Consider the following 13678-nt stretch of genomic DNA (forward strand, 5'->3'; position numbering starts at 1 on the left):
GCAAGTAAGCCCACGTGCTGCACCCACTGAGCGTGTGTGCTGTAGAGCCTGTGCGCCGAGGGAGAAGGCCCTGCACGCAGCCAGAGGAAGCTCACAAGCTGCAGTGAAGACCCAGCGCCGCCAAGAGGGGCTGAGGTGGGGCGGGTGCACAATGTCGTGTGAGTTTCAGCTGCAGCACAGAGATTCAGGTAACACACGAGGGAAGAATTTTAAGACAAATAAATGGAGAGTCATACATGTCCATTCACAGAAAGACTCAACATAGTGAAGATCTCAGTTCTCCTTAAGTTGATCTACAAATTAATTAGAATTCCAGTGAAAATCCCAGCAAGTCTTTTGTAGATAGAGACAAGCTGCTTCTAAAACTTACATGTGGAGACGCAACGAACAAGAGTAAGTTACACAGTTTCGAAAAAGAAGACTAAAGTGTGAGAATCACGTTACCCAACTTAAAATTCAGGGTGGCTTTCCTTTAGAATTCACTGCCTTGATCGCCCTGCAGTCAGACTTCGCATGAGACGCAAACTCCATCGAAGCAAAGATGTGTGTCCTGATGTTAGTGGTGTTGTCTGGAGGGATGGTTGTTTGGAAAGCAGTCTGGCAAAGCGGAAATGATATGTGACCTTTGACCTAGAACTTTCTCTCCCGGAAATCAGGCCATCCCACAGAAGGAGGACACGGGGAGACTGTTTTAGCTTTGCCTGTGGTGGCAGAAACACGGGCTCATGGGGAGACTGTGCTGGACTCCCACTAGCACAGCCCCAGCCCTGTGTGAGGCTGACCCCAAGCTCCAGGTCCCGGGAGCACAGCAGAGAGGGCTCCAGCGGGGGAGAAGGGTGAAGAAGGAGGAGGGGGCAGAGCCATGTGGAGCGAAGAGCCAGGTGTGGACCAGCGACAGCCGTGTGTGCACAGGCTGAGCGCGGCAGCTCGTGGGATGCCACGCAGATGCAGGAGGTGTGTCAGCAGAGGTGAGACGCTGGTTCACGGGCCTGCTTGGGGGTCCTGCTGGGCACAGAGGTGGAAGTCACAGTGTGGAGCTCCATGACATGAACTCATACAACGGAGGGAAAAGGCAGGTTTTGTTGCTGCTATTTGCTTGCTTTTTCAGCTGTGCTGCGTGTGGCTTGTGAGATCTTAGCTCCCCGAGCAGGGATCGAACCTGAGCCACTGGCAGTGGGTGCCAAGTCCTAACCACTGGGTTGCCAGGAGATTCCTGAGGTCGTGGTCTCAGAAAGATCACACCTAACGTACCCACAAATGCACACCTGTGGGTGGACACTTGGAATGGAATTAATGAAGACTGTGAGATCTGGGCTGCTGCAGGTGCTGGCCAGGGGCACCCAGGGTCTCACTGGAGCAGGGGACACTGTGGCCCCTGGCTGTGAGGATGATGTGGGCGGGGGGGTGATTGGGAACCTGGAGACCAGCCTGCTCCTCCTGGCTGGTCAGCCCTCAGATGTGGTGCCCCCCAGTGTCTGTCAGGAAGGGTCTGCTCCAACCACAAGGGTCTTCGTTCTGCTCAGGGGCCCTGAAGGACTTTAAGAGGAGAAGGGTCTTTAGAATAAAACCTTTATTTCCACAGTCAGTGTGTCTGGACACATATTAGTAGGTGGTTCCTAAAGGAAATCAATCCTGAATACTCACTGGAAGGGCTGATGTTGAAGCTGAAGCTGCAATACTTTTCTCACCTGATGCAAAGAACTGCCTCATTGGAAAAGACCCTGAGGCTGGGAAAGATGGAAGGCAGGAGGAGAAGGGGACGACAGAGGATGGCATCACAAGTCAGTGGACCTGAATCTGAGCAAATTCCAGGAGGTAGTGGAGGACAGGGAAGCCTGGCATGCTGCAGTCCACGGGGTCGCAGAGTTGGACACAACTGAGCGGCTGAACAGCAGCAACGAGCGAGTGCGGAGGAACGAGGGGCACCTTGGGTGTCGTCGTTCCCGGGCACGGGCTGGCAGGAGGAGCCCGCAGGAGGGTGCCAGGCAGCTGAAGGTCCACGAGAGGCGACACGGGGCGCCTTGTGGATGGGCGCGGGGCTGGCCACCAGCGTGAGGAGCAGCCTGGAGGCCAGCTGGTGAGTGAGTCTCAGGAGCCGGTGGAGTCTGGAGAGGAGCCCCTTTGTCCCCAGCGTCGTCCCCCACCAGCAGGTAGACGCCCTGTCCAGGACAGGCTGCTGGGGGCCAGCTCTGCTCCCAGATCTCGGGCCGGGGGCCGGGCAGGGGCAGCTCTGGTGCCACAATACAGGACCACCTAGCCCCCAAAGGCCTACGTTCAGAGACACCGCTTTCCTCAAGGAGGCTATAAATAGAAAGCTTGCCTGCAGCTCCTAGCTCAGCCTGACCCATTTCTGCCTCAGAACTGCTAGCATCAGTGTCGGGCCTCCGCTGCACCCTGTAGACGCGGCCCTTGGGAGGAGACACTCTTCCTTCTGTCCTGCAGTTTGAGGAAATGACCAGCACTGAAGGACAAGGAGTCCGTGTGCCCAGGATTACCTCTGAAACAGGACACGTGGGCGGCTCTTTGCCAGGACTCGGCTTAAAGTGGTGTGGGATGCAGTCTTGTATTCCTCAGGTTGTATTAGTGCTTGTCGCCATGAGTCTGTGTCATCAGGGCAGTGAGAAGCAGGTTAGGATGCTCAGGTTGTATTAGTGCTTGTCGCCATGAGTCTGTGTCATCGGGGAGTGAGAAGCAGGTTAGGATGCTCAGGTTGTATTAGCGCTTGTTCCCATGAGTCTGTGTCATCGGGGAGGGAGAAGCAGGTTAGAGAAACGTTGTAAGAAGATGCACGGCTGGAAGGCATGTCATGTGCAGGCAGGTGACTGTTGGCACAGGAGGGCCCACGATCTGGGCCTGTGAGGAAACGGCCCCCGTGCCCCAAGGGCCGGCTGTGGGCATCTGGCCCTTGCAGCGGAGAAATCGTGCACGCGGTGCGAGGCAGGGGACTGGCCTTGGCGGGCCGCCTGGTTCTCTGGAGAGGGTCCCCGTCGGGTCATGGCTATGGCCCCCGTGCTGCAGGGCCACACCTGCGCCTCATCCCCACATAGGGCTGTTGGGAAGGGGCTGCCGTAACGTGTGCTTTCATTTCTCTGGGGCGCTCATCCAGGTGTGCGATCACAAGGCCATGTCTTGTCGGTGAGGAGCTGCCAGGGGGCCAGGAGGGAGGGGCTGGTGCCCGAGGCGTGGCCCCGCGCCCTCGCCCACCGCAGTGGCTGTGCAGCACATCTCTCGTGGCCCTGAGCTGCCCTCGCTCTCGGCACCCTCGCCTGCTGTGCCAACCACAGTCAGCGGAGACCAACAGTGAGGACAGGCTGCCCAGCGGTGGCGAGGAACTCAGCCGGGTCTGGGGAGCAGCTCATGCGGCAGCCTGCTGGCCGCTCACTCAGTGGAGAGGCTGCTGCCTCCGTGCCCTGGCTCCTTGGGGGCTGTCCCTGCCCTGGGGTCCCTGAGCTGCCTGCTTGCTGGTAGACACGCTCGTGAGCTCCAGGCCTTTGGAAGGACCAGCTCCCAGGCCTCCTGTGACCTCCTTCCTCCTCCTCTCTCACTCAGAGGCTCTGCCCCATTCTGCCACCAGCCTCCCGCCGCCCCAGCCGCCCACCATTTCCAGGGTCTTCGGTGACTCTTAAATCAGATGAAGGCTGGCATTTCTGCTGAAACACGTGGTTGCCGCCTCCTGTGCCTGTCAGCGTTGCCAGCTTGAAGTATTTCTAATTTCCTTATGATGTCTTCTTAGAACCATTAACTATTAGAGCTGTTTCCAAATGTACGAGGTTGCTTTTGTTTGTTAATGATCAACAGGAACTTTGTGAGGCCTGTGTGCGTGTCAGTGTCTCTGGGCTCCGGGCGCGCCCAGCAGGGCCCTCCCCAGGCTCGGTGTGTTTTTGCTACACGTGTATTTTTTAAATGTTCTCAAGCTTTTGTTGTTTTTCCCTCAAACATCAGATCACACAGGCACATACACATTTCATAACCCTTTCTTACGGTCACAGGCCCATGAAGCACGTGCCTCGCGACCAAACAGGTTTGTTTCACAGCTTGACAGGACCAGCTCCTCCAGGAAGCCCTCAGGGTTTCTTCAGACCACACCCAGGGCTGGATGAGGGTACCACCCACCCTTGCCCCTTATCAGGGCAGGATTCATGGGGGCAGTGCCTCCCACCACCCAGTCCATCTGCTTCCTGGGAAGGGTGGGCCGGTGGCTGAGACACCTGGGAGAACCACCTCCTGAGCCTTCCCTGCCTGAAGCTGGGATGTCTGCACGGAGCCCTTCACCTCCAGCCCTGGCAGGGCTCCGTGGGGCTCACCTAGGAGGAGCTGCTGCCCCTGGTCCCCGGGTGGCCTGGCCACCAAGCCACGGGCCTCTCCTGGCTCCGACGGCTCGAGCTGAGCCTGGAGCCCGGCAGGGGTCTTTGCTGCAGGTCCGAGTGGCCGGCCTCTGTGCCCACGTGCAGGGGGAGGCAGGGCGCAGCTGCGTCCAGGTGCCGCGTGGGTCAAGGCTGCCCCCGGGCCCCCAAAGCACCAGCATTCACGGGTCAGGCCGAATCACGGGCTCTGACTCGGCCCCACCTTGGACCTCCTGCCGCCAGGGGCAGAAGCCCGTCCGCGCGCCTCACACACGCCCGGCCCCTGGTCAGGCCGTAACGGGCTTCCGGCTCCGACTTAGTGGCAGAGCCTGTTCCTCATGAAACCTCGGGCAGCGCTTCCCGAGGTCTGCCCTCCCCCTCGTGTGCGTTGCACATACGCTCAAGCGGCACGGGCAGCCCCTGGTTCCACGCATCCCCTCGGTCAAGCCCGTCAGCCATGTGTCGAGGCTTCTGTGGACTGGTTCATTTCCGTAGGACACGTTGGTTATGACACGCGGGACGGCGGGGCGCCTCGTCCCTCTCAGTTTCCATGGGTTTGCGTTTGTTGAGGTTGTGAGAGGAACACGGTTGGGTCACCTCCCTTCCTGGGGCCCCATCTCCGTGCGGCGTGTCCCCAGTGTCCCAGCCAGCGTGCCCTCCCCCCCCTACTGTCTGCGTGCTGATCAAAACTGCTCTTATTTCCCTGTTTGTTTACTTTCTCCCTCAATCTCTATTTTTTAATTGAAAAGCCTTAGTTTCTTTGGCCTTCGCTGCTGCACGCAGGCCCTCCAGCAGCAGTGGGCAGGGACTGCTCTTGGCTGGGGGCGCAGCCTCTCATCTCCACGGGCCTGCCTGTGAGCCCGGCTCCGGGGCCAGGAGCTCCGCGGTTGTGACGCGCGGCCTAACTGCCCCGCAGCTCGCCTTGTGGACTTCAGGAAACCGGGAATCAGGACCACGTTCCCAAGTGCTTCCCGGTGCCCAGTGCTGGAGAAAACGAGCCCGGAGTTGGGGGCAGGCCGGGCGGGCGGGCTGCCTTCCTGAGTCTGGGGAGGAGGCTCGGACACCCGGGGAGACGCGGTGGATGGGGCGGCCCTGTGGCAGGGGTGCTCCAGTCCAGGGCAGCTGCTGTGCTGGGGCCGGCCTGAGGCTCATGGACTGAGCAGGAGGCAGGCGGGGCCCAGCTGCGCAGGATGCCGCCTGCGGGTGAGGCCCTGAGTGTCGCTGCCCAGCCGGTTCCTGCGGGTCAGGGGCCGTGCAGAGCGAGGCTGTGGACGCAGCGCTGGCTGAGCTCCCAGTCAACCCCTGTGCCCTCCCGCTTCCCTTCTGGTGGGGCCCCACCTGACCCCTAACCTGGGGGCAGAAGTGACAGCAAGCGCTGAGCTCACACCCCAGGCCCCTGCCCTCCTGGCCCTGGGCCTGGTGAGCAGCCCCGGCACAGAGGGCCCACTCTGGCCCGCCCGGCTCAGGCCCTTCCCACTGGGAGGGCCCGGCCTCTGAGCCCCGCCCACGAGAACAGAGGGAAGGAGTGAGCGGCAGGGAGCTCTGCGGCAGCCTGCCCTTCTGCGGCAGCCCTGGAGCCTGCGCCGCCCTCCGTGCCCCCAGCCGCCCCCGGGCGGAAGGTGCGCGGGAGCCGAGGAGCAACCGCGTGGCACCAGGGTAGTCGGGGAGGGACTAGCCGCAGCAGCCGCAAGTCACAGGGAAAGCTCACTCACGCTGCTGTAACTGAGGAAAGCCTTTCCAAATCACACAGAATCCTCCATGCTGCTTATGACAGACTCAACCACAGGAAAATCAAGTATTTGCTTGGGGAGGAAAACCCAAATCAAACTTAGAGGAAGACAGGAAACTGTGGGGAAATATTTCCAGTTCTAATGCCCTTAATGTGTGAGGAGTTCCTACGGGTCAATCTCTTAGAGGGCAGAAGGGCGGGAAATGACACGAACAGGCAGTTCGCAGTAGAAAGGAAGCTGCTAGGACGCGCTTGCGCATCTCACTGAGAGATGCGCAGACTGGGAGCGGAGCAGTGTCGCCGGGCACTGCTCACCACAGGGGGAGGTCTGCGGGCCCGGGAACCTGGGAGGGTTCCGGCCGGGGGTCTGTGGGTTCCACAGAGGAGACAGACCGCACCCGCCGAGGCGGGAGGAGCAAGTGCTTGGAGCCCCCGTCACACCAGAACAGGGGTGCCTGTCACTAAGGAACCCTGGTGGAGCATGACGCACCCACTAAATGCAGGTCACACAGCCTTTAACAAAGACACACCCTGGGAGGGCGTGAGGAAGATTCCGGAGACTGCTAAGTGCAAAGGGCGCGACGTGGTGCTATGTGAGCCACGGTGGCCATACCGGGCAACCATGGCGCGCCACCTCCATTCTCGAGGGGGCGCCTGGGCCCGGGAGGGGCCCCAGGGGTGGTGGGAGAGCACAGGCCTCCCAGCTGAGGCCACAGGGCGTCACGACCCTCTCCCGCGGGCAAGACACCTGCGAGGTAAGCGGCTCAGAACCACCCTGACCTCTGACTTGGGGTCCCACCGTGGGTTGGAGGGGCAGCAACCCCACAGCTCCGCCCACTGCTGGCACCCACTCTGCTTCATGTCTGCAGGCAGTTGGAAGCCCTCACGGGTCTCTGATCCTCACTTGACTGCCCTGCTAAAACCCACCCAACCCGACCCTGGTCCATCGTTACAGACAAGGTGCAGCTCCAGCAGCTCGAGGTCAGAGAGGTGAGCACCATCGCCGCCCTTGAGCCTTGTGGCCACGGTGGGTAACTTCACTCCCCTGGGCTCCAGCCGGGCCAACACTGACCCCCAGCACCAACCACGGGCCAGGCGCATCCATGTGGACCCCTCAGCAGTCCATGTGGGGAGAGCTGCTGCCAGGGGTGCCCATGTCCTTGAAAGGAGCCCAAGGTCAGAGCTTAGACTCTTGGCCCAGAGGAGGCGGGAGAGAGGATGCCGGAGGGAGCGGAGGCGGGTAGGTGGAGCCGGAGGGGGGTGGATCCGGCAGGAAGAGGGGTGTGGGGTGAGGCAGGGTGAGAGAGGGGGGATGGCAGGAAGTAGTGCTGGGGGGAGGAGGGAGTGGGGAGGACGGAGTGGGGCCGAGGAGGATGGACAGTGGTCTGGATCGGGAAACGCGGAGAAGGCCGGAGAAAGCGAGGGGGTGAGGCGCTGGTGGGTGCAGTGTTGCAGCCACAGCCGAGGGAGGAAGAAGGATGGAGGGGCAGGGGGTGAAGGGCAAAGGGCGGAGGAGTTGGGAGGCGGAGGCGTGTGGCAAGCAGAGCTTCAGCCGCTCCAGGGCCCCACGCTCGTGTCCGGGACCCTCCCGTGTCTCTCCTCCTGCCCCAGGTCAGGGACACAGGCCGCGCGAGTCTGTCTTCCCTGGGGGCCGAGGTGGGGATGCAGGGCCTCAGCCCTCGACCCTTGCAGTGCCCTGCCCCCGGTCCTCTCCATGAGTCTCACACACCCAAGCCGTTTCCCAACTGGCTGGGCCTCCCGTGCGTCTCCAGGCCTGAGTGGACACTTACTGTGAACGGGACGATGCGGCGCTTCCCCTGCGCAGTGTTCAGAACTGTGGACGAGAGACCCTCGGCCACGCAGGCCCCTGAGGTCGCGCGTGTCCTTCCCCCGACCAGTGCCCTCAGGGTCGGCCAGCGTGTCCCCTGGGCAGATCACCAGCGAGAACCGGCTGCAAGGTGAGTCGAATGGAGGCGTGAGCGCCTCGTGCTAGAGCCCCATGGTCCTCCGAGTGGGGCCTTCCTGGGGGTGGGGGTCCTGGGGCTGAGACGGTGGGAATCTGGTCAGAGAGCTTTCCTTCAGCTCTCACAGCGCCAAAGGCAGGTGTTAAAATATCCCACTCCGTGGTTTTAGCGTATTCACGGGGTTACGCAGCCATCACCCTCTGTCCACATTTCAGCACCTCCTCAGAGCCCCTCACTCACCAGCAGACCTGCCCCTCGCCCCTCTCCCAGCCCTGGACGCCACTAACCCGGTCTCAGTCTGTGGACCCGGCGGCGCGGGACGTTTCGGCTCAGTGGCATCACGGAGTCTGTGGTCTCTTGCGTTTGATTTCCTCCGCGGAGCAGCGTGGGCACCCACGTGTAGCGTCCGATTTCCTCCGCGGAGCAGCGTGGGCACCCACGTGTAGCGTCCGATTTCCTCCGCGGAGCAGCGTGGGCACCCACGTGTAGCGTCCGATTTCCTCCGCGGAGCAGCACTTCCGGTCCGCGGTCCGGAAGGGCTGCCGGCTCTCCCCGGACTCGCGTTGCTGGGAGGAGCCGTTCCGTGTGACCCGGATGTGCCCGTGCCCTTGGCCTTGCCCTCGGGAGCTGGGTGGGTTTTGGAGGAAAGTCTGTCCACATCCTCTGTGCGTTTTCTAACTGAGCTGCTGCTTTTCACTGTTGAGTTAGGAGTTTTATATATTCTGTATACTAGGCCCCTTACCAGACAGGTGATTCACAAATATGTCTTATTCGTTGTGTGGGCTGTCTTTACATTTTCTTGATGGGGTCATTTGAAGCACAGCTTTTCATTTTGATAAAGTCTACTTTATCCATTTTTTTCTGTTGCTCATGCTTTTTTTTCCCCTTGGTTGCGCTGTGCAGCATGTGGGATCTTAGTTCCCCGACCAGGGATCGAACCCGTGCCCCCTAACCGCGGGGCCACAGGGCAGTGCCCTGTCGCTCAGGCATCCGCGTAAGCAGGGCGTGCTCCCGGAAGCCTCAGGGCTCCCTGCCCAGCGCGCGTCTGGCCTCTCCTTTCCTCACACTCAGGGCCAGGCGCACGGTACGCTGCACTGTGGTCGGCACTCCTGCTGGGCCTTCTGGCTCCCTTCCTGTTCTGTCGTCTCACTGTGACAGGATCTCTCAGGCGGCTGGGAGGGGAGCTGGGAAGTGGAAGTGTTAGGAGTGTGCATGCAAGCTGTGACGCGCCAACCTGGGGTGCCACCCAGCTGGGCAGAGTGGTCTTCTCCCCTGCTGGTCAGACAGACCAGAGCGCTTAAAACAGGGAGCCGGCTTCACTCATTTGATCTCCGAGGCTCTTTGGTGCCCTGGGGTGTCTGGGTTTTTTGTCTCGCAGTATTGGACGATGGAGAAGCGGGAGACCCTGCTGGCCCTGGACTGAGCGGAAATAACAGCCAAATATGAGGAAGTGAGGCCTGGCAGAGGTCAGAGCCCAGGACAGGCAGGTGAGTCCCGGCGGGGATCTTAGGTGAATCAGGTGAGGCTTGAATGTGTCTCTTCAGAGTCAGGGACCCAGCCAGAGCAGGTGCACCCCCGGGCAGAAATCACAGCAGCCGAGGCGAAGATCACAGCCCCCAGGAGCAGGGGCGTCCCAGCGGGGACCAGAGCCCCCAGGAGCAGGGACGTCCCAGCGGGGACCAGAGCCCCCAGCAGGGGGGACGCCCCAGCAGGGACCACAGCCCCCAGCAGCAGGGGCGTCCCAGCAGGGACCACAGCCCCCAGGAGCAGGGACGTCCCAGCGGGGATCAGAGCCGAGGAGCAGCAGGGGGGACGCCCCAGCAGGGACCACAGCCCCCAGGAGCAGGGACGTCCCAGTGGGGATCAGAGCCGAAGAGCAGCAGGGGCCCCCAGACTTGGATCAGAGCCATCAGGGCGGGGGCAGCCAGGCGGGGACTGACCTCCCATCTGCACAGCCCCCAGGAGCAGGGACGTCCCAGCAGGGATCAGAGCCGAGGAGCAGCAGGGGCGCCCAGGCGGGGCCATCGGCAGCAGGAGCAGCTGTGCTCCAGGGCAGGGCTACAGCCAAACTGAACAGGCAGGGTCTGGGTGGACATCCTCATCAGGGAGCTCTGGTCCCCGCTGGGACGCCCCTGCTCCTGGGGGCTGTGATCCTCGCCTCGGCTGCTGTGATTTCTGCCCGGGGCTGCACCTGCTCTGACTGGGTCCCTGACTCCCTGTGGGGGTGGCCCAGGTAAGGGCACCAGCACGTGGGACCAGGCGGCCCAGGCAGGATCCTAGCCGGGTGTGCAGGCAGGTCCGTGCTGGGCCCCTGGGACGCAGGGCAGGGGAGGCCTCCTGCCCCACGATGTCTTCACCCCTGGCCCCTCTGGGTTTCAGGGCCAGTCATGGGGCCCAGTGGAACCTGGAAAAGATGCTGACCTCTGGCGGCACGAAGTTGCCACACTTCTGCCGTGAGTCATCAGGACGCCCCTCCTTCCCATCTGGGGTGCATTTCCCGGTGCTCAAAGACCTCTCTGGCGGAGAGACCCCTTGGTCTGGGGGTGGAAGGGCAGGCCAGGCCCCAGAGCGGAAGGAGGAGGAGGTGTGCGTGTGCAGGGACGGAGCTCCAGAGGTGGGGCTGAGGGTGCTGGGCTCCTGGAGGAGGGTGGCCTGGACCGGGCGAGAGCCTGGGCAACGACTCACCTGAGGCTCTTGAGCCTGACCAGGCCTCCGCTCTCCTGGCAGGGCTGGCCAGCTCAGGGCAGAGTGGGCGATGGGCACTGGCAGGCGGAGGGGCACCTCCTGGGCTGCTGTGGGGACGCAGCCCAGCCCAAGCCAGCACCCTCCTGGGGTCGTTCCTCCCGTCCGGAGTCTCCCGGGCTGAGGCCTGGGGGTCCGTGGGGGCCGGGCGCAGGCCCTCACCCTGTTACCGCTGCCTTCTGGTCGGGAGGGGCTGCCCAGCTTCAGCACTCAGGGCCTCAGCACCCATGGCTGCAGCTTCCACTCAGCAAAAGCGAGAGCCCGTCCACGCGGCAGCAGCAGGAGGGCGGGGAGCTGCCAGGCACAGCTGCTGTTCCCTGCTGCCCTAGCCCCAGACTTGCGAGGCATCCTCGGGCTGGAAGGGGTCTGGGCCTTTCCGGGCCCTGTCGAGTTCACCCCCCTCAGGGCCTCCCTAGGAAGCTGGCAGCTGGGCCAACACCATGCCCCATTTTCCAGCAACAGGCCCTGGAGATCGGGTTAGCCAATGAGTGAGTAAAGATGCTGAGGAATTGGAGTAAATACCAGGGCCGCAACAGAGCACCCTAACCTGAAGGGCACTGGCCCGGGCGCCTCACCAGGCCCCGGGAGAATCTGATGCCACGATTGCAGCCAGCCCAGCCTGGGGCCCCGCAGGGAGAGAGCAGCAGGGCCCCGGCCCGTCCTAGCTGAGGGAGGGCCCCTGCCTCCGTCTCCTCCTGGGCGTCCCCCGCGCGTGCCAGCCTCAGGGCAGGCTTCCCTCCTGAACGTGCCGCTGGGTCTGCGGGGGGACCTCCACTGGGGCCAGGGCAGGTGTGGTCTCTGCTGCTGGACCTGGAGCAGGTAAAGGTAGAGAACAGAGGGCGGGACCAGGCCTCTCCCCCCGTGTGGGGCAGCGCCCACAGGCCGGGCCGCCTCCGGGGCCCTTCACCCACCCCCCGCACTCTCCTGGCACCTCCCAGGCCCACGGCCCCAGCCTGCCTGCCAGGAGGGCCCCATACACCCCTGCCCCACTGCCCATTCTGCTTGGCCTGGTACAAACACTTGGTCCAGAGATGGATAGATGCCACCTGGGATCAAACTAAGCCCGCCTGACAGCTGGGGGTGGGGGCGGCATCGACAGAGCCCCCCAACAAGGGGCAGAGGCCAGGGTGGGCATGGATAGAGCCACCCAGCAAGGGGCAGAGACTGGGGGGGGCATAGATACCCAGCAAGGGGCAGAGACCAGGGGGGGCATGGACACCCAGCGAGGGGCAGAGACCGGGGGAAAAGAGCAAGGAGTCACCCAGAGAAACATGGAAGAGAAGGCACAGCCACACCAGAGGAACCACAGGCCTGTGTTATTTGAAGAGCTGAACTGGGACAAGAAACGGGTCTTTTCCTATTGCCCAGTGAGGTCCCTTCAGTTCCTCTCAGTCACTCAGTCCTGTCCGACTCTTTGCGACCTCATGGACTGCAGCATGCTAGGACTCCCTGTCCTTCACCGTCTCCCGGAGTGTGCTCAAACTGATGTCCATCGAGTCGGTGACGCCATCCAACCATCTCATCCTCTGTCGTCCCCCTCTCCTCTGCCTTCAGTTTTTCCCAGCATCAGGGTCTTTTCCAATGAGTCAGTTCTTCGCATCGAGTGGCCAAAGTATTGGAGCTTCAGCGTCAGCATCAGTGCTTCCAGTGAATATTCAGGACTGATTTCCTTTAAGATTGATTGGTTGGATCTCCTTGCAGTCCAAGGGACTCTCAAGAGTCTTCTCCAGCACCACAGTTCAAAAGATTAATTCTTTGGCACTCAGTTTCTTTATAGTCCAACTCTCACATCCATACATGACCACTGGAAAAAACATGGCTTAATGGCTGTTTGTTGGCGAAGTAATATCTCTGCTTTTTAATATGCTGTCTAGGCTGGTCATAGCTTTTCTTCCAAGGAGCAAGCATCTTTTAACTTCATGGCTGCAGTTACCATCTGCAGTGATTTTGGAGCCCACGAAAATCAAGTCTGTCACAGTTTCCACTGTTTCCCATCTATTTGCCATGAAGTGATGGGACCGGATGCCATGATCTTAGTTTTCTGAATGTTGAGTTTTAAGCCAGCTTTTCCACTCTCCTCTTTCACTTTCATCAAGAGGCTCTTTAGTTCTTCTTTGCTTTTTTCCATAAGGGTGGCAAATCTGAGGTTATTTATTTCTCCCACACATCTTGTTCCAGCTTGTGCGTCTTCCAGCCCAGCATTTCTCATGATGTACTCTGCATATAAGTTAAATAAGCAAGGTGACAATATACAGCCTTGACGTACTCCTTTTCCTATTTGGAACCAGTCTGTTGTTCCATGTCCAGTTCTAACTGTTGCTTCCTGACCTGCATACAGATTTCTCAGGAGGCAAGTAAGGTGGTCTGGTATTACCAGCCCTTTAAGAATTTTCCAGTTTATTGTGATCCACACAGTCAAAGGCTTTAGCATAGTCAATGAAGCAGAAGTATATATTTTTCTGAAATTCTCGTGCTTTTTCTATGATGCTATGGATGTTGGCAATTTGATCTCTGGTTCCTCTGCCTTTCCTAAATCCAGCTTGAACATTTGGAAGTTCTCAGTTCATGAACTGTTGAAGTCTGGCTTGGAGAATTTTGAGCATTACTTTACTAGCATGTGAGAGGAGTGCAATTGTGCGGTAGTTTGAGCATTCTTTGGCATTGCCTTTCTTTGGGACTGGAATGAAAACTGACCATTTCCAGTCCTGTGGCCACTGCTGAGTTTTCCAAATTTGCTGGCATAGTGAGTGCAGCACTTTCACAGCATCATCTTTCAGGATTTGAAACAGCTCAGCTGGAATTCCGTCCCCTCCAACCAGCTTTGCTCATAGTGATGCTTCCTAAGGCCCCCTTGACTTCGCACTCCAGGATGTCTGGCTCCGGGTAACTGATCACACCAT

The 13678-nt window shown here is 60.5% G+C and overlaps 1 protein-coding gene across 4 annotated transcripts; it reads left to right on the top strand.

Moving 5' to 3' along the window:
* Positions 1 to 694: 694 nt before the first annotated feature.
* Positions 695 to 8720, top strand: LOC138084614 (uncharacterized). 4 transcript variants are annotated; one of them, XM_068978960.1, is made up of 4 exons: positions 695 to 968; positions 6942 to 7062; positions 7845 to 8030; positions 8252 to 8720. In XM_068978960.1, the coding sequence occupies exons 1-4, from the start codon at positions 863 to 865 to the stop codon at positions 8523 to 8525; spliced, it is 687 nt and encodes a 228-aa protein (XP_068835061.1). In that variant the 5' UTR covers positions 695 to 862; the 3' UTR covers positions 8526 to 8720. The 4 variants fall into 4 exon arrangements, 2 of the variants coding, with proteins under 2 accessions (XP_068835061.1, XP_068835062.1); XM_068978961.1 differs by having other exon boundaries at positions 8307 to 8720; XR_011145212.1 differs by lacking the exons at positions 695 to 968; positions 6942 to 7062 and adding an exon at positions 7437 to 7498.
* The last annotated feature ends 4958 nt before the right edge of the window (positions 8721 to 13678 follow it).

Source organism: Capricornis sumatraensis, chromosome 8 (genome assembly GCF_032405125.1).
Source record: "Capricornis sumatraensis isolate serow.1 chromosome 8, serow.2, whole genome shotgun sequence".
Taxonomy (NCBI): domain Eukaryota; kingdom Metazoa; phylum Chordata; class Mammalia; order Artiodactyla; family Bovidae; genus Capricornis; species Capricornis sumatraensis.

Bases quoted from the DNA above. Each gene is read 5' to 3' on its own strand.
- LOC138084614 (XM_068978960.1), top strand. From the start codon at position 863: ATGTGGAGCGAAGAGCCAGGTGTGGACCAGCGACAGCCGTGTGTGCAC. The intron at 969-6,941 runs GTGAGACGCTGG...TCATGTCTGCAG, and splicing joins CAGGAGGTGTGTCAGCAGAG to GCAGTTGGAAGCCCTCACGG. The intron at 8,031-8,251 runs GTGAGTCGAATG...TCCACATTTCAG, and splicing joins CAGCGAGAACCGGCTGCAAG to CACCTCCTCAGAGCCCCTCA.